The sequence below is a fragment of the Micromys minutus genome (assembly GCF_963924665.1).
Source record: "Micromys minutus genome assembly, chromosome: 27".
NCBI classification, from domain to species: Eukaryota; Metazoa; Chordata; class Mammalia; order Rodentia; family Muridae; genus Micromys; species Micromys minutus.
Genome location: NC_137962.1, coordinates 35851728 through 35871680, shown reverse-complemented (window position 1 = coordinate 35871680; position 19953 = coordinate 35851728). Strand labels below are relative to the sequence as shown.

General features: G+C 53.2%; 1 protein-coding gene across 1 annotated transcript; it reads right to left on the bottom strand.

The window, feature by feature from the left end:
- Window positions 1-1910: 1910 nt before the first annotated feature.
- Window positions 1911-19132, bottom strand: CYB5R3 (cytochrome b5 reductase 3). Its single transcript, XM_080938837.1, has 9 exons — window positions 19031-19132; window positions 13024-13155; window positions 9952-10024; window positions 9571-9677; window positions 8518-8647; window positions 8042-8125; window positions 7789-7874; window positions 6790-6889; window positions 1911-3036 (listed from the first exon to the last, which is right to left on the bottom strand). The coding sequence occupies exons 1-9, from the start codon at window positions 19049-19051 to the stop codon at window positions 2864-2866; spliced, it is 906 nt and encodes a 301-aa protein (XP_080794963.1). The 5' UTR covers window positions 19052-19132; the 3' UTR covers window positions 1911-2863.
- Window positions 19133-19953: the final 821 nt, after the last annotated feature.

The following is a 19953-nucleotide window of genomic DNA, read 5'->3' as shown; positions in this document are numbered from 1 at the left end:
TTCTTTTTTTCCCCCTCTTCCTTTTACAAACGAGAAGTTAAACTGATATAAATCATAAACTACAAAAAGAACTATCAAGAAAACAAGTGTGTTAGTCCAACAGACGACCTAACACTCACCATACCTATAATGAGAATATAATTTCCTACCCCTGAGGAAGGTCGACACCCTCCTCATGCCTTAAACTTATGAGTAAGGAAAATAACGATTCGGGGTGACGCCCGAGTCCTCACTGCTTATGTGAGACGAATTTTTGAGCGGGTAAAGGTTGCTATCTAAGGTGACCCGCCTACTTTGCGGGATGCCTAGGTAACGCGATCTGCCCGACACCTAATACTATTAAAGAATAGAAGGCTTGGGTTTCCGCGGGTGCGCGCGCCTGCTCTTAACCACTGCACCATCACCTCTCTAGACTCGCTCCTACTGTTTTTAAGGCAGGATCTCACGAATGTATATAGCATACCTGGCATGAAACTCCTGTTTCTGAGTACTCTATAAACTTGATCATGCCCAGATGCAACTGCCCATGTTGTAGGGTCGTGCTCAGTTTCTGATGCGTGGCCTGATTTGTTAGTGTTTGGCCTGTGGGATAGTTTCTCATTGATGAGACAGAACTTCTAGAAGCTGGCCTGATGTGAGACGTGCTTGGTAATTATGGAACACACAGACCTGGGAGCACAGCTCAGATGTGGAGCACAAACTCCAGCACCACAAATCACAAAAGTTTCTTTAAAAATAAAATGTGATTCAGGAACTGGACAGATTGCTGGGTGGCTAAGAGCACTCGCTGATATTGCAAAGGACCTGGGTTTGGTTCCCAGCACCAACATGGAAGTTCAAATGTAACTCCAGTGTCAGGAGAGTCAGTGCCTTCTTCTTGACCTCCCCAGGGTATTGCATGCATATACATACATACATATGTATACAGACAAAACACATAAAAATAAGTTTTTTTTTTCAAAAATAAAAACATGATGCTCTTGGGTCAGTCAGTTTCTCATGTTCCCTTGAAAAAAAATGTACATGTTATGAAAGGAAGACTTTACTAAGAGACAAGAACCAGCCCCTGGCTCTCACCAGTTTTTAGAAGCAGTTCCAACCTTAGAGCTCTCAAACTCACATTCACCGCCTGAACATCTGCCCCAGCAGGACAAGGACTTCACATCCCAACCATCTCATCAGAGGTGGCATGCCGACTGGTTTTGTGTCAACTTGACACAAGCTTAGTGTCATCAGAGAGGAAAAAGCCTCAGTTAAGGAAATGCCGCTGTGAGATCCAGCTGTAAGGCATTTTTTTTCAATTAGTGACCAATTGGGTAGGGCCCAGCCCATTGTAAGTGGTGCCATCCCTAGGCTGGTAGACCTGGGTCTATAAGAAAGCAGGCTGAGCAAGCCAGTAAGCAGCATCCTTCCATGGCCTGTCCAGGATTCTGCCGTTTGAGTTCCTGTCCTGACTTCTTCCTTCAATAACGAACAGCAAGTGAAATGGACAGTGTAAGCTGAATAAACCCTTTCCTCCCCAACTTGCTCTTTTTGGTCATGGTTTTAAGAATAGCCCACACTTCCGCCTGACCCGTCTTAAGTGACCGTCTCACAAATGTAATCAGTTTGGCATCTTTCCCAGTCCGGGGCCGAGGATCAGGGAAGGGAGAGCAACAGCAGAGTCATCCCAGGGAAGCTCTAGCATGTAACCTGGAAAGAGCACGAACCAGCCTCCCACACTGTGCCTTCCACAGGGCTGTCCCGACATGGGAATGGCTGCCACCAGGATGGTGACAGATACATGAGGCGAGGCTGGGCTCCCTGTCTACTTTCTCCACTGCCCAAACTCTGAACAGGCAATGCAAATGCTTATCTGGAAAAAAAAAATCATGTCTGTTCAACATGGCCCAACAGAGACACAAGAAGGGTCAGGATTTGCAAAGTTTTATTTTAACTCATTTTGCCCATAAATGACTAAAAAAGCCAGTGTGCAGGAGGCTGCCTGCTGCCTGCTGAAGGCAGCGCCAGGCACTGGGTCTGTCTCCAAGACAAGAGGCACTGCTCAGAACCCCCCAGGCTGGGGATCAGACAGGGGGGGAGGTCTGGGATGGAGAAACAAGCCAGGGACCCAAGGTCTACCAAACTGCTGGGCTGACAACTTAGGGCCCTCAAGGCTACATGAAGAGGGCAGGCAGTATGTGGGGGTTTGGAAGGGTCCACCTGCTGCCCCAAAAGACTCTTGGCCAGCAAGTGGGGGGCTGGCCTGTCACTGCCAGACACCCTCCTAAGAGAACATCTGGGTGTCACTGTCTAATGTAGTGTTTAGGGGCACAGGCCAGGCCATAGCCTAAGGCAGGTAGGCGGTTAGGTGGCAGGCATGGTTCCTAGGACTGTAGGTAACTGTTTACCTTTCATTTCCTTTCTGTAGTTGTGGTCCATAGCAACAGGTAGACATGGTACTGACAGCTCTCTCTCTTTCTCTTTCCCTCTCTCTCTCTCTCCCTCCCTTTCTTTATCTCTCTCTCTCTCTCTCTCTCTCTCTCTCTCTCTCTCTCTCTCCTTCTCCCCCCCACCCAGTGTGTGTGTGTGTGTGTGTGTGTGAGGTGGTCATAGAACATCTCCGGTAATGGCCAGTTAGTACCAGACAGAAGCCCATTCAGAAAGTGGTCAACAGAAGCCACCTGATACACAGGCCAGCTCCCAAAGGGGCCCCTCGGGGGCCAGTACAGCTGGATGACCAGGGCTGGGCAGGCCAGGCTGAACCCAGTCCCCAGCATGGATGTGGGCATATGTCAGGGTGAGGGACAGTGGGGAAGGAAGGGTGGACAGGTGGTTGTGGTGTGCATGAGCAGCAGGCATGGGAGTGGCCAGCATCCAGCCATCAGAAGGTGAAGCATCGCTCCTTGGGGTGGCCCACACGCTCCAGGTTTGGCAAACAGGCGAACTGGATCATTGGTGGGGGTCCACACATCAGTATCAGCGGCTCTTCCCCAGGAGGTGGAAGGTGGTCCCTGATCATCTCCTCATTCACGAAGCCCTGGCTATAGTCCCAGGCTGGAGAACAAGAAACCAGGTGAGTCAAAGTGAAATCCGGTGCCCATCTGACCCACAGTCCTTCTGTCTGTCCTATCTTCTCCCAGATGCTCTACTACCCTTTCGGTAAACCTATCCTGCTGTAGTCCCTAAACCCACTACCTCCTGACAGCCTACAACTGGAACTCAAGGCCTTCATGGCTCCCCTCATTCACCTTATAGCTTGAAAACCTGCCCCATAGACCCCTACAACTACCATAGGATTATCCAGTGTTGTAGTGCTAGAAATGGAAGTCAGCCCATTCATGCTAAACAACTGTCCCCTGGTCCATGGTATGGCATATGGATTTCACTTTATAGAAACCAAGACCCAGAGGACCCCAAATTGTTCAAGGTCATACCATCTAGTCTCCCTAAGGAGGTACCCAGCCCAGGCTGGTCAGAATGACATTTGCTACACCTTGAACCCCAGCTACAGTTCACTGGCTGATTCTTCTGCCACCACAGAGTCAGCCCATGGGCCTTTTCACAGCTGCATCCTGGTCCCTGGTGTGAAAATGTCAGTCGTGAAACTGTTACTCGGTAAACAGTGAGCAAGCCAGGTGAGATTACAGGCTCATGAGTGCAATCCCAGCACTTGAGAAAGACAAGGGAAGTGAATTCAAGGACAGTTTTAGGTCCCCTGGAAGTAGCTGCATGCAAGGACAGTCCAGGATCTGACACCAGTGATGTCAGGACAGACTCAAACTCTGGGCACGGGCCATGGGCAACAGCTGCCACATCCCGGTGCAGCCACCCTCTCTCCTGCTTGGGCCTGTGAGCATACCATTTCCTGTTCCTCATAACAGGCACTGCATCAGGGAGAAGGCAGCCCACAGAGACTAGGGAGGGCTCTGGTCCAATGTTGACTTTTAAGGACTGGCTGACTGGTTCTGGCTACGCAGAGAAACTATCCTGACACCTCTCAGTCCAACTGAGGGTACCTGATCCAGGCCAGCCCCTGAGATGTGTCCAGTGGGCCCATCCTCTAGCCTGGTTTCAGAGGTAGACAGGAAGAGGCAGGAGCAGAGCAAAGGGACCCTGGGCCACTGACACCTGCCATTAAGGCTGCTTCCTAGACCCAGGGATCCACCAGGCCTGGCAAAGGCCCTCAATCCTTCCAGTCCCACTCCCTCATGATTATCTCTGCCTTGTTTCTGCCCTTTGCAACTCAGAGAGCATCCTCAAAGCCCTGAACACCAACAGAAACAACACAGAAACTCAATGTAAAAAAGGCAGAAGGGCCAAGGAGATGGCTCAGTGGGTAAAGGGACTTGCTGAATCAGCCAAGTCTGCAGACCTGAATTCAACTCCACAGTCTTGTCCTCTAACCCCCACACATGTGCTATGGAATGCAGCCCCCAACACACACACAATAATAACATTAATAGTGTCTTTAAAAGGTGGCTGACAGGGAGGCATTGCCTATAAGATGTCTCCTCTGTGGGTACAGGAGGAACTAATAAGTCCCAGGAGACCCTAAGACTGGGAAGAATCCACTGTGTTTGATCAATAATATTCTGCAGCTCACGGACACCATGAGCTAAGTAGCAGAACACATTTCCCTTTGCATCCTGGCTCCCAGGAATGTCAAGAGTGACACACAAGGGCCATGTATATTAGACAGGCATCACAGCCATGTTTTTGTGTGACTCCACTTCAGGCCAGCCCTTGTTTTTCTTCCATTCCTAAATTCCTTTTGTACCCCTCTGACTCAGCTCCTGAGTCACTGCAAGCTTCCTAGGGTTCCTCAGGCACAGGCGTGGTGCAGACAGACAGTTGCCTAGGCACAAACATTCTGACAGTGCACACAGGTACACAGGCCAGGCTCACCGGGGCCTTTTTGGATGGTGTTTCGTTATTCAGGTCCCAAAGGTGACCCTGGGAAGCCTACCATTCACCACTCGTGTGAGCCCTGTGTCTGGGTCTAAAGGGCCTGTTGCTGTTTCCCTGTGGGTCAAGGCAGTACTGAATAAAGGGGCTGACCAGGCGATTACCCAACCCTTGCCCTAGTCCTGGCAGGCAGTCTGCATTTCCACAGACCACCACGAAGGGGCAGCACTGTCCCTGACCCTGCAGGAGGGCGGTCACTCTCCAGATAGCTGCTCCCTGACCAGCCCACCACCCACTCCTTTCTTTACGAGAAGAAAAGCAGCTCTTCAGACACCACACCCAGTGCCCCGCTGGCTCATTCACAGAGCTTGGCCTTATTTCTTTCCACCGAAACTCCTTCCTGCCAACCTCCAGAAATTTGGGGACTCACCAGGGCCTCCCTGGGGTTATAAAAGCAGTGAGGTGTGTGGGAAGAGCGGACTCTTCAGTGGAGCTGCCTGCAAGGTGCACAGCAAGGGCCTGGGATATCACTGTCATGGGGCCATGCTGGGGTGAGCTTCTTGCTGATGCGGCGACATTCGAGTCACCGTGTTTCAGTAAGTGACCCCTCAACCATGCTCCTCTGAAACCCCAATAAACTCCTTGGGCATCAATGTGGATTTGGATGGAATCATTCCTTTGTTCTATCTTTGCCCTCTCTACCCAAGATAAATACAGTCTATCTTTGCCCTCTCTACCTGGGTGACTAGAAACAGTCTATCTCTGCCCTCTCTACCCAGGATAAATACAGTCTATCTTTGGCCTCTCTATGTGGGGTTAATAGAAACAGCCTATCTTTGGCCTTTCTACCTGGGGTGACTAGAAACAGTCTATCTTTGGCCTCTCTGTGTGGGGTTAATAGAAACAGCCTATCTTTGCCCTCTACCTGGGGTGACTAGAAACAGTCTATCTTTGGCCTCTCTATGTGGGGTTAATAGAAACAGCCTATCTTTGCCCTCTACCTGGAGTGACTAGAAACAGTCTATCTTTGGCCTCTCTATGTGGGGTGACTACAAACAGCCTATCTTTGGCCTTTCTACCTGGGTGACTAGAAGCAATCTCGGAGTATGCAGGGAAGGGGCAGGGGCTGTTTTCTTTACAGCAAGGACACAGTGTTGGGTGTTGTTGTTTAAAGAGCACAGGGTCTCATGTAGCCCAGGCTGGCCTTGAACTTGCTATGTGGTTGAGAATGACTTTGAACTTCTGTTCCCACTTCTCCTGAGCGCTGAGATTACAACTACACACCACCGTGTCCCGTTTGGTTATGCTACAGTCAGACCAGGGCTGCACACATGCACAGTGATCATTCTACCAACTGAGCCCACCCCCAACTTTTAGGTGATCTCTCTCTACCCTTATTTTTACGCAAAGCAGGAAAACAAAGGACAGCTCGGTTCTCAGAGAGCACTCTCCAGGAGTTTGAGGGCCTCATTCCCTCCTTCCAACATGGCTCCTCCATAGCACTGTAAACTTAGCCAACAACTTATGCAGGTGCATGGCAGAGTCAGGGCAGTCGGGGCAGCCTCTCCCAGAGTGACCAGAAAAAAACACATACGAAGGCTGTTATAGGTTACAAACCACACAGAAGCAGCCACCCCAACCCTCAGCCCTTCCCCAAGGCCTGCCCCAAAGTGAGCCAGGCCCAAGGAGTATAAAGGACTTCTTTGCCAGCTGGGGCGCTGCGAGAGCCTGGGAAGCAGGTGGGGTTCCCCACCCTGGCTCTGCTTCCCATCTGTGGGCTGTGGGCACTTGCCCTCTCTGGGGTTTGATTCCTCCACAGCCATAAGCAGCCCATGAGTACTAAGTGGGCCTGGTGAAGGCTGAGGGATGCCTCCCGCTCCACCAGGGGTTCCCCAAGCTCACCATCAGGGGCTTTGTCCACTGTGTACCAGAGCTTGAAGCGAGCAGAATGTTCGTTCCTCAGTTCCTCCAGCTCAGGCCGCAGCAGGATGTCTTTCTCGGACTGCAGGAGACAGGCCACCCGGTCAAGACAGGTGACTCAGGGACTGCTCTTGGGGATCTCAACAGGGATAGACCCAAGGGTGAGTCATCATGCCCCTGTGGGCCACCACACTCAGCAGCTCAGAGGCAGATGCTGAAGCTCCCTGGAATCCTAAGAGCTCCTCAAAGCTGCTGGTCAGCAGGCTCCTTATAAAGGGAGCTTGTGAGCAGGGCATTGTGGGAAATGCCTATAACCCCAGCATTCAGAGGCTGAGGTGGGAAGATCTTGAGTTCAGGACCAGCCTCCACTATAGTAAGTTTACTACCAACTTAACCTTTCTCTCTCCTTCTCTCTCTCGGACAGTGTAGAGCTGGGCCAGAGAGACCCTGGGGACAAGATGATCTGAATTATATCTGATAAGCACAAAGTGCCAGGGTCTGGCCTCTATACTGCTGGGACACATGGGACTCAGCTTGGTCTCCCCAGAGACATCACATTACTTCATATTCAGACCCAACACATGGGACCAGAGAAGAAGCTGAGACAATCTTGCTTCACCGGCCGCATCCCCCTTTCCCCCCCATGAGAAGTGCAGCCACTCATCCTAAGCCTCACAGCAGCTTACAACCATGCTCGGGGCAGTACGAGCCCTCGTGTCCAAGGCCCCTCACTTCCTTCTGCTCAGGGCAGTGTACCAGAACCCTCACCCTGCCAGGGGTGAAGGCCGCACCAAGTGTGGAGGGAGGAGTGAGCAGGGAGAGGCCCTGTGCTCCCTCTGCAGCCGCTACCCACACCTGCTGCTGCCAGAAAGTTTGTGCTGCCCCTCATTCCAGACACGCTTGGCATCTCTGCAATCATTCAGACTCTTGCCCAGGGCCTGGCCAAGCTCCAAGCCTGCAGTCTGGGGACTGTTTACTGACCTGGTTGGCAAAGAGCAGATAACACACAGTATGGTCGTTTGGGTCCTTCATGACGGCTCGGATCACCTGCAACATCGGGGTGATGCCTGGAACAGGACCCACATACACTGAATGAGAATCTGCTGGAGCACTCCAGGCACTCAAGCAAGGAGTGGGGTACCCAGGCCTGGCCTCAGACCTCTCTCCTACCATATGTCTCCCCTCACCCCCACATCCTGACCCACCACGGCACAGCCAGGGTCCTAACCCTTACCTGTCCCTCCTGCAATCATGCCTACAGACTTCACCGTCTTGACAACAGGGTTGGACTTCTTGTCTGCACGGATGGCGAACTTCCCTGGAAAGAGAAGAAAGGAGCAGCTGAGCCCTGTGGGGTCCAGGGCAGGGCAAACACCACACAGCCCTAGCCAGCTGGAGTGAAAATAGGAGTCTGTTCGAATAAGACCTCCTATGGAAGAGAGACAGCACAGGAGGGCAGAGTGGAGGGTTCCCACTCAGGCTTGTTTGGGGGCACTCAATAAGCAAAGCAACGTGGTCTGCAAATGAGCGTGGCCCCCAAGCACGGCCAGGGGCAGCCCCTGCACTGGCCACTTATCCTCTACGCACCCAACAACCAAGGTAGGGGAGAACACCACCTGTCCCCCGCCAGCCCCCACCTTAGACAGAGCACCCTCAGCTCTCAAGTTCCCAGAGTCCTGCCCAGTCCCCAGGGGTGCCTGCTTCAATCACCTTTGCCCTGGTAGACCAGCAGCCCATTGGGGCCCCGGAATTCAATGGTGTCTCCAATATTCATGTTTTCCAGGTACTGAGACATTTTTCCTCCAGCTGGAAACTTGGGATGGGTGTTCTTGAAGTAAACCTGCAAGCCGGGGGGGTATGTCTCAGTCCCCACCCAGCCTTGGGGCACACAGCCTCATGGGCAGCCAGTACCCCCCTAAGATCCCATTCACCCAAACTTAAGCCTTCCATCCCACTCCTCCCAAAAGCAAGGCTTCCACCTGCCACACAGGGCTACTGGCCAGAGGATCGTGTAGGTGCCTTCAAGAGGATGAGATTCCATGTCCACATCTGCCTGCACTGGGCCCTCAGCTCAGCCCTGCCCTCCCCTCCTGCTGCATTGCTTCAGCAGCCAGCCACACAGACATCCTTCTGCCTTCTGGGCCCCTGTGGGATTACTGCCTATGGGGACATGGCCAAAGAACATGGGGACAGAGGAACAGCAGTGTCCCTTTCAGGGCTGGGCCATTTCCCTAAGAGCCTAGACCTCAGACACAAGCAGGAGTCTGAGGGATGGGGGAGGGAAGAGAGAGACAGAACACTTGCATAGAGGCTCCGCTCCAGTACTGGTCTTTATCCAGAGCCCACAGGAGCTAACGGAGACTCAGGTTGGAAAGCCTATCATATATGGGTTCTCTCTCTCTCTCTCTCTCTCTCTCTCTCTCTCTCTCTCTCTCTCTCTCATATCTCTCCTCACCCCCACCTGCTAGACTTCCCACCTCTGTATCCTATTTCTGACCAGTAATTCCAACCAGAACAGATGCTCGGTCTATGACCAATTCCAATGTCCCAGGCCAACTGGGGCATACAAGGCCCTGTCTGGCCCTATGGATGTCTGCACCCCCATCCCCCACCCCCACCCCCACAAGGCCCGCTCTGCACTCTGACCCTCAGCACCTGGTCCACACCTACTCTGCTCCAGGTCTCCCTTTCTGTCACCTGAGTAGGAAGCAAATTCTCACATACATCCCCCCACCCCCTGCAGCCACGCCATGGAGACCCCACCTTGACCACCAAGTCCACAAAGCCCTTGTCATCATCGCTAGACACAGGGGTGTAGGGCCGAATGACCAAGTTGCCATCGATCCTGGTTGAGAGGTAGATGTGCTGGCCTGTAAGACAGGGAATGGTCACTTGAGGTCAGGCACTGTTCCCCCAGGAGCTTATCTTCCCAGGGTTTATGCCTGTCTCACCTTCAAACTCTGGCCTGGCCTTGGCTCCCACTGTCCCCTCCCACATCATGAGGGACTCCCAGTGCACCTCGGCATAGGTCTCTACACCTGTGCTGGAGCCACCATCGAGGACATGGGCCCATTCTACAAGGCTAGGTACCGCCCCCTCCTCCCACTCTTGACTCCAGAGAGGGGATGGGCTGGGCAGACTCACCGATAGGAAGGCCCAGGATGTGCTGGGGCGAAGGGAGGGCAAATCGGAAGCGCCGAGTGTCGTGACTGATAATCTGCAAAGAGGCAGAGTTGCTGGACCACAGAGCCCCCCCATCACCACAGTGACAGTGATGTCACCAGCACACACATATAGGGCAGGGGAGGGAATCAGGTGCATGTTCAGTGGGCCCCTGCTCTTGTTGGCCCAGAGAGAGCCACACAGCAGGGTGGTCAAAGTGAACACATGGTCCCAAAGGGAGAATACCAGACTACCCAGAAAATGTCAGGATGTGGTGGGAAGGGTCCATGTCGGCCCTCAGCTGGAGCCGGGGCCTGGGGTAACAAGAGCAGCTTATGATTGGAAGAGACGCAGAGCCGAGACAGAGCCACAAGTGCCAAGCCTGGCAGCAGAAAATTCTAGAAGTCACTGCAGCCAAAAACCTACAAGAAGTGAGTGGTTGTGGCAGAGGCTGGCTATGTAGACCATATCAACTTCCACTGTCTGGGAGGTCCTGGGGTTGGCCAGAGTCAAGAGCCCAACGCCAGGTCACCAACCTCCATAGGCCGGGTACCAGGGACAAGTCAAAGCTGAACTGTGGTGGCTACTTCCCCTTCAAGATGGTCAGGGGCTGCTTAAGAGCCTGAGAAACAGCCCTGAGGCTGCCATAGAAGGGAGAAATCTGCTGGTGAGTTATGTCCGAGCTGACTTTGGACCCTACTCCTGGCACCCAACCTGACTGGGAAGAGCAGCTGCAGGGCCATACTGTGGTCCCCACAGACGGACACAGCACTGACACCTGGTGCAACGCACGCATCCCCACCTCAGCTCAGTCTGAGGAGGAAGTTAGCACAAGAAGGCCATCTGGTAGGGGAACCCCCATCCCTGAACATTTGAACAGAGGAAACACTTGGAGAAGCCCAACTGGGTACCACACGGGGCAAACTGTGGACACCCTGCCTCCCAGAACCTTTGGACTGGGCCAAATACAGCCTTATCCTGACTAGGAGCAGGGTCCAGCACTATTGACTGACCAAAGGCCAAGGACAGACACCACCCTGAAGGGCTTTTTTTTTTTTTTTTTTTTTTTTTTTTTTTTTTTGAGGAAGTAGTGATAAGCCCTTGTCAGGGCCACAGAGCAGGTCTTACTGCTGCTCAGGAGGGGTAGCACCAGGCTGTGGAGGGGGAGGAGAAGAAACTGAACTCCAGAAATGCCACGCGCTCATTCAGTAGGGACGGAGGGTCCCCAGTGTGTGGTCTCACGTCCTTTTAAAAAATATTAGACAGTCACAAGAAGAAAACGAAACAACCACACGAAACAAGGCTGCTCTGGGTTCCTGAAAACCCACCTGCATTGTGTAAGTAAACCGGAACCAGGCTTCAGGTTTCCAAAACAACACGCTGCAGGGTGGGGGCAGCAACAGGTAGGGAGGGGAGGCCCCAGGGCACAAGCAGAACTTTCACAGTGACACACAAGTCATGCCACTTTAAGAATTAAATAGCAGATAAAGAAGGGAGAAAATACAGAAATTAAAAACAAAACCGGTTATGAGGATGAGGGGCAGAGCCCTGGGTACCTGGCCCAAGGCCCTGGGTCCCATCCTCTGTAACACACAACAAGCCAGAAACCTCACAGACAATAAGGTTTAAAAATATGATGCTGGGTCTGGTGGCTTGAGCCTCTAATCCCAGCACTGAGCATCTCTGAGTTTAAGGCCAACCTGGTCTACAGAGAGTTCCAGAACAGCCAAGGCTACGAAAGAAAGAAATGGAGGGAGGAAGGGAGAGAAGACAGAAAGACAGAGACAGATAGACAGACAGACAAAAACATGAAAACTTATTTTGGTAAGAAAGAAAAACATGTATGTCTATATATGTATAAGACTTAATGAGAAGCTACAGGAGTCTCATTAGGACAGGACTTATTTTTTCATTTTGAATGTTTCCCCTTCTGTCTCCTCTACAGCTCTGAGAATATCACAGACATACACACATGAGCCCAATCAGCTCCCTATGAGAAGGTTAGTCCCATGGTCACACACACAGGGTGGAGACCTGGGGCTAAGGATCCTCCATTCCTCTGGGCTCTGACTCTGCTCCCTGACTTGGGGTTTTCCTGCCACACCCCTCTGGAAGCAGCTAGGGGAAGCCAGGAATAGAGCAGGGAGGGCCCCAGGAAAGAGGGGGAGGGCAGCTGAGCCAGAGGGGCAGACATACTTCACAGAGGCAAGCGGAGGCAGACATCCAGGCTAACAAAGGCAAGGCTGTATCTACCACAGCGGCAGGGGAAGGGATGAGCTCTTATCTCCAAGTGGCAGGGTGCTCAACCTCTTACTCTGCTCCCAGGCTAAGTAGGGGGTGTGTACCCAGAAGTCCCAAAGGGCCTCTCCTATTCAGACATGGTGGGAAACTGTCAGAGGGTGTTACGTTACCCTCCCCTCGAACTATTAGCATTTGCATCAAGCAGCTGTGCCAATTTACCAGACACACTCCACCCCCCAAACTGGGCCTATAGTTGCTGTCCCCCAAAGAAGGATGGTCTGGGGAGGGCCACTGGACACTCACCTGAGGTTCCAGCCACTCCCTCCCGCACCTCCCAGACAGCTACGTGATTCTGCCCTAACTGACCTGGTCTTGGGGTCTCTGAAGGTACTAGAGTGTACAGACAAGAAGGGGTTAACTCGGGACATGCCACCTGTGCCATGTGGGGAAATCCATCCATCATCCATGTCAGGGTAAGGCTCTTTGCTGACATGGCTGCTTTGGGGTCACCCATAGTCACCCCATGCTCTGTAAGTAAGCTTAATAAAACCACTGGTTCCCCAGTGTAGCTTTGGTACGATGGTCCTTTGGTCTGTCCCTGTGCTGTATCTGAGGGATCAGGTATTTGTTTCTATCTCCCCAGGGAGAGTTCACACCACAGAGAGCAGGGTCTGAAGCCCTCTGTCACGTCTCCAAGGCCCTGCTCTCTCCATCCTTGCATCTCTCTACATCTCCATGTAGGCAGGTGGCAGCATGGGGGGAGGGGAGCATGGAGGGGCAGCATAGGTACTGGGGGTGGAGCAGGGCACCCACCTCCTTGTCAATGAGCCGCAGAGGGTACTTGATTTCGGGGTTCTCGAGGGTGATGGCCGGTGAGGAGCGCTGAAACAGCTTCATGAAGAGGCTGTAGAGGAACCACACAGGTGAGAGCACCACGTGGCTCAACTGCAAAGACAGAGGGAAGCCCAAGGTCAGCACAGGGTCCTGCCCGACCTTACAGGTGACACCTCACCAGCATCCCTGGGCCTTTCCCCCTGTGTGACCTTTCTCCTCCAGCCTTGTCTAGCGAACTCCATTCCGCAGCCTACGGGGAGAAGCGACCAAAACCAGACTCACAACATTTGCCACAACACTCAGTCCTCTGTGCCCAGCACCATGAGGAAAGTTTTGAAAAACCTTGAACTTCTGATCGTCCTGCTCCCAAGTGTAGACATCGATCGTTACAGGCATGTATGTGTGCCACGCATGCTGACCAAGCACTCTATGGACCGAGCCAAATCCCAGGCCCAAGTTCCAGTTCAGAACTTGGCTCAGAATCCACTTAAGAGCCCTTCACTGGCCACTGGGCTCCGAGTCTCTGCACCAGTTTCCTAGGGGCCACTGAACTGACCCAGCATCTATGCACTAGTTTCTTAGAGCTTCCATACTTGCTCCTCCTTGCTTCCCACATCCATGGAAACAAGCCAGTGAGGTTGGATAAGTTGAGTCACTTCCCATAAATAATGACCCTAGGACTCTCTCCCTGGGTGCTTGGGCTGCCTTCAGCACTGGCTGAGTAGCCCTGGGCAACTGTTTTGGGAAGCTGCGCTTAGCTGAAAGATGTGAGTCACTGGATCTGGCTCCCACCCTGCCTCTGCTCCCTGGTTAGCAGGGATGTGAACAGCCTCAGCAGCAGGCTCCTACTTCCTCTGCCATGACAGACTGGCATCACAAGCAAGATCTTTCCTTTCTGGGTATTTCTGTCAGGAGCCAGAGTGAGGAAGTGCTCTCACGCACTGTGCCACTGAGCCTGATTGGTTGGCCCAGCCCCACTGTCCCCCTCTCTCAAAGCCCTGTCAGGACTCCCCACCTTCCAGTAGCTTCGGAGGTCACTCTGTCTGAGCCTCTTGTCCCATCTGCAAAAAGCACGTGAGGCTCATCGTGAGGAACACTTCCTTCCTAGGAAGCAGTAAGCTAAACTGGGAGCCCTCCCCCCAATCCCCAGAGGGGTGTGCAACCTGAGAAGTGGAGGGACCATCAATCAGCCAGATACACACACACTCCTCACCCCAAAACCGGCCCTGCAGGTTCAGGCAGCCTCAGCAGCAGAGGGCCCTTTGCTGGGCTCAGAACAAACTGTCTCCCAGCCAAGGCCTTACCCCACAGGCCCCTGGTATGCTACCCATGAGTTTAAAAAGAGCCAATTGCTGGGTCCATAATACTTCTATCAGGACCACGCCCATTTAATGCACAGCACTGTGCCCAGCACCCAGGTTTGAGGCCCAGCTCAGAACTCAGAAAGGGTTACCTAGGGCTCTTGAGACAGAGGGGGCTTCCAAAGGCCATGTGCAGAGCGAACACAGCCACAATCCCTGAGCTGGTACTGCTCTCAAGACAGAGTCTTGTGTCCCTGGGACCACCCCATTTCAGCTCTCCACTAAATGTGTAGCAGCTACTCCAAGCCACAGAGGGGAAACAAGCTAGAGGGAATTGTCCTGCCTCAAGTCACACCAAAGTCCCAGGACCACATTCACGTCACCACATTCTCAGGGAAAACCACTGGCCTGCCAAGGTGGCAAAACCACATGAATGCAACTGCAATTTGAATCCAGGACTTCTCAGTCCCACCTTCTGTTTCTAAGCCACCTCTAGGGACAGGTCCTCCTGTGTCCCCATCAGAGTCTGTAGCCAGATACTATTCCCCCCTGGAAGGCAGGAGCAGATTTCCAAGCTCAGCTTCCCCGACAGACAAGCTGCATCACCTCCAACGTGCATGAGGATCCCACCCACCAGCCTTCAACGCACCAGGAGCTCTTCCCTGAGAAGCCATGGCTAGTCACCCAGGCCATTGGTGACTTTCACAGCCTAGGCCTCTCTGTAAGCTTTCTGGGCAAGAGGGCCATTCTGGTGATTTTTCTGCTACAGAAAATTCCATTGTGGGGAGCAAAACCACATCCAGAAACCACCACTGTTGGGAGCCCTAGGAATGAGCACCAATGATTCGAACCAGCTGGGCGCATGCTCGGCAGGCTCCTGTTTATCTCCCCAGCAGGACGGTTTGAGTACACTCTGGCTTACTAGGTGAGCAAGCTGCCTTCTCAGGGCCTGTCACACACCTGGATTCATTCCTGACCCTCCATCTTGGGTTCATGTTGTGGTTCGAATGAGGAACATCCCCTATAGCTTGTGGATTTGAACACTTGGTGCCCAGACCATGGTGGTGTTTAGTAAGGGAATACAACCTTGCCGGAGAAAGTACCTCCCTGGGGACAGACAAACTGTTTCCTATATGTGGCTGAGATGTGACCCCTCAGCTTCCTGCTCCCTCTGCCAAGCCTTCCCTGCTACGGCAGACTCTAGTCCTCTGGAAGTGTGAGCTAAAACGAACTCTTCCCTAAGCTGCCTTTGATCATAACTAATACAGGAGTTAATGCAGCTGTCTCTACATTCCCATTTAACAAAGGAGGCTTGGAGAAGCCCAATGTGTAGGTGGCCATATGTAGATCATCCTACAACCCTCACCCTGAACCCATCAGTGCCAGCCCTCTGGGTGGGTCCCTGAACATAGGTAGGGTCTCCATAATAGCCCTGAGCTCAGAATGGCCCCCCTCCTGTCTCTGGGTAACTTGGGGTTGCCTAGCCACCGTGATGCCAGCACTTGGTGCAGGAGGTACTTGGTAAATATTTGTGGACTCACCACAAGGACAATAACATCCCTCTCTCCTGATCCCTCATGACTCTCTGACTTCTTACGGTGTGTGTGCGAGTTTCCAAAAACAGGGCAAAAGCCAAGCCTGCTGCTCCCTGATGAGGGAAGGGCTCAGCTTATATCCTATTTTCCTTACAAACCTTAGGCACAGCACAGGCTGTGGAGGGAGGCATGCCACCTGTCCCTGGCACTGCAGCATGTTCAGAAGGTACAGGCTTAATGAGCCAAGGGCGGGCTCCTGGCTGCTCCCAAAGAGCACTGCCCTCTTACCTCAACCCTCAGGCTGCATCTGGGAGGTGCTGCTGTCAGTCCCAATTCAGTAAGAAATCAGAGGCTTTGGTGACAAGCCTGAGATGTCTGGACACTGAGAGGGGAAAGGTGAACCTTTTCTATATGAAAATTTCTATCTAGAAGGCAGCTGTGGTTAGCCATCTTAGCTGTCATTCATTTAGTCAACAACCCTAGCAGGCACTCCTGTATCTAAGGGCTGGGGAGGGGGGTGGGGAAGGAGGCCCAGGCCTAAACCCCATGTCCAAGGAGCTCAAACCAAAGGGGAGACAGACCCAGTCCCAGGGGAACTGCACCAAGGTCAGTAGCAGCAGCGCAAAGGTTTGGTCTCCCAAAGTTAGAGGTCTGACCAGACTCACTCACCAGGGGACTAGATATATTCCATCCTCACTGGCATGGGGTAAACAGGCAGTCCCCCACCCTTCCACAGTACCACCCTAGTCCCAGCAGCAGGGGCCAAGTAAACAGGAGACAGATGGCCAAGGCCAAGTCCCTGCCCCACCTCCTCTTCCTCAGCTGTACACACACACACACACACACACACGCATGTGCACGCACACACACCTTTCAGTTTTAAGTCCTTGAGAGCAACTGCTTCCCAGACCTTGACCCTGTAGACCACACTCCACTGTACCAAGGAACCTACCCCTTCCTCTCCTTGCTCTAACAGCAAAGAGATGTAAAGAAACTGGGTCCCAGGAGGGAGTCCAGAGCTCACTCACTATAGCAAAGGGATGAACAGCCTGTTCCTCACCCATGGGACACCCTGCCTACGTTTCTCACTCTGGCTTTCCCCACTCTAAAACCCTGGAATCCACTCTGCCCAGGCTGAATAGGGAAGGCTGGTACAGAGCTCAGCCCCCGCCTCCTTCCAGGAGCCAGCTCCCTGACCCGGGGCTTAGACCAGCCAGTCACAGGCTCGCTTACCTGCCCACCACCCACTCTCCTGCTGTCCTGCCAGGATCAAGTGACCACAGCCCTCCCGATCTTGTTCTAAGTGGCAGGAAGTGGGAGGATATGGAGGAAGTCCTGAAGCAGGGGGGCTCTGGGCTGGGCTCCAGACAATGGGGGAAGGGAGCCCAGGAGGAGGAACAGGTGGATAATTGAGCCACCCTCTGTGGAATCCAAGCCACCAACCAGGCCCAGAGTTACCAGGAGCTACTGGGAAGGCCTTATAGACTCTGCAAAAGGAATGGGTCTATCAGGGCTTGCTGGAACTCACAAACAGGCAGAGAGGCAGTCCAAAGCAGCTGGCCAAGCATGCAATGTTTTCCAGGTGGACAGCAGACTCAAGTGCCATCCTCTGGGTCGGGGCCCCCAATATATGCAGGAGGCCTCCCACAGGGCCTGCATGGCCCAGATAAGACATCTGGTACACCCAGTACCCAGCAGCCACACACAGGCCTTCAGGCCTAATATGTACCATGGGCACTGAAGACTGTAAGACCCCAGTCAGTCCCATAAGTCAAAGACAATGTGAAGCAACGACTGAACAGATGAGGCCATGGTGGGGCCTCCTAATAGACAGAGTTCTACTGCCTGCTAGGAATGACTGTCAACATAAACTGATGGGAGAGCCAGGTGCTGGGGTACCACCAACATGGTCCAAAAGGTGAAGAGAATCTGGAAAGCAGGGGACCATGGGCAGTCTCTGGGAAAACTGGTCAAAACCTCATTATGGGGTGTTGTCACCCTGAGGTTTGCCTTGGGCCAGGCTGCTCTTTAGATGGTCCATCCTGGATTGGCCACTCTCTGAAGAGCAAATGCCATGCCAAGAAGCCAGCTGACTGTCTTCACCAGAAGCCCTGGATCTCACAAAGAGGAGGGCACCCCCGAAGACCGGCGCTGGCCTAAACTTGCCATACCCAAAGACCTGGGCACTTCAAGGGTATGTTTGTGTAATTGGGGCTGGGCACAGTTCACATGGATGCTCTTAAGAAATCAGGAAGAGGCTGGGCAGTGGTGGCCTACACCTTTAATCCAGCATAGGAGAGGCAGAGACAGATGGATCTCTGAGTTCGAGGGCAGCCTGGTCTACAGAGAGCTACACTGAGAAACCCTGTCTCAAAAAAAAAAAAAAAAAAAAAAAAAAAAAAGTAAATCAGGAAAGCAGGCTCCAGGATTGTGAAAGGGGCATTGGTTGATCCAAAGTAACAATGAGAGAGCAGATTTATAGATGTCAGAAGGTCCCAGCATCCTCAGTGCCCTGGGCTGATGGCCAAGTCTAAGTGACACTTCTTCAGTGACAGTGCAGTGAGTAACAAGAATGGCCGGGGTTTTGAGTGACTGCTGAAAAGATTATGGCCTACTACTGCCTTGTTTATGGCAAGAAGATGCATCCAACCCCTGTGGGGACATTCTACACACTTCTCCCATACACACATGAACGTCAAAGTACTCTTCCTGCCAGCTCACATGCGTCCACTATTCACGCCTGCGTGTCCTCACACCTACACCCTCATTCTCACACGCAGCACTATCGGTTCCTCCACGCACACACCTGTGCACCTACGATCACACTTCACGTTCACATTTACAAAACCCACGGGCTCAGGGCACTTCAACTTTCTCATACTCACAAGCCACGCCCACTCACGCGGGCGCACACGTCACTCACTCCCTGTCACTTTCGCACACGGAACAGGGTCCTCAATGTCCATCCCGCGCTCGGGCCCCTCTGGCCTGAGGCAGGGCCAGAGTGGCGCGGTCACTAGCTAGGGCGTGAGTCATTGAGTCCGCAAGAGGCCGGGTGGGGCGCGGTGCTCGTGAACCGGTGCTGGGAGCCCCGAATCGTACCGTGTCCCCACAGTGCGAGCCTAGAGACCCCAGACCCATGCCGCCTACCGTGCTCAGTTGGGCCCCCATGGTGGCGAAGAAGACAGTGGCCGCACCGTTCTACACCCGCTACACAACCGGCCGCTCCCCCAACAACCCGCCCCAGCCGCGACACCTCGGAGGCGGGGACGCCCTGCGGAGCCAGTCAGGAGAGCGGAGGTGGGCGGATAGGGGGCGGGGCTTCTATAATCCCGCCCACTTCCGCTTGTGAGGCTGAGAACGCACTCTGAGTGGTTGATGGCGCTGCGCGGAAGGGGCTCGGCGAGACTAGCTACTGTGGCGCCTCTGAGTGGCCTCGGGCGGGAGCACGTCGCTTTTAAGCCTGTTTTGTCCCGGTGGAGAGAAGATGTCGTCCCATAATGGACTCTCAAATCCTGAACCTTCGATCCTGGGAGCCTGCAGGAGTTGATTGTGCTGGCCAGGGCTCTAATCGCGTCCGGGGCGTGTGTTGCCAACACCACTGGCCACGGAATTCAGGCGACAGCCCTGCACTGCCCCATTTCAAGCCTGTGAACCGGTCGTTCCTTCCAGAACAAATCTCTAAACGTACTGTGGCCAGTTCCGGATTAAAGTTCAGGTGTCACTGATTCAAGTAGGCCAGCTCTGGCCCTATGCTCCCTTTGAGAGATGCCACTGTTGCAGACTGGTCTTTGTAGCGCTTCAGTTATCCTGCCTGTTCCTTCACGGTGCTCTGTGTCCACATACCCATCCCACTAGACAGTGGGGCTTCCCCAAGTCAGCCTTCTGCAGTCAGTTCTCTGTGCCTGGAACCCAGAACAGAGCCTATCAAACATTGGAATTCTATAAACATTTGCTGAATGTGAGGTCTTGTGAGGAGGTATGGCCCTGGTATTCCGGAGTATTCTTCAGCATAGTGCTGGCCAGATAGGGGATGGAAGACCGCTCTGAGAGCACCCAAAACCTGCGGAACC

What these genes read in the sequence shown, in the direction of transcription:
- CYB5R3 (XM_080938837.1), bottom strand. Translation starts at nt 19,051, where the DNA reads ATGGGGGCCCAACTGAGCACG. An exon ending in CATCCTGGGCCTTCCTATCG is followed by an intron (nt 9,678 to 9,951) that starts GTGAGTCTGCCC and finishes CCTGTCTTACAG; the next exon opens with GCCAGCACATCTACCTCTCA. An exon ending in TTGTGGACTTGGTGGTCAAG is followed by an intron (nt 8,648 to 9,570) that starts GTGGGGTCTCCA and finishes CCCGGCTTGCAG; the next exon opens with GTTTACTTCAAGAACACCCA.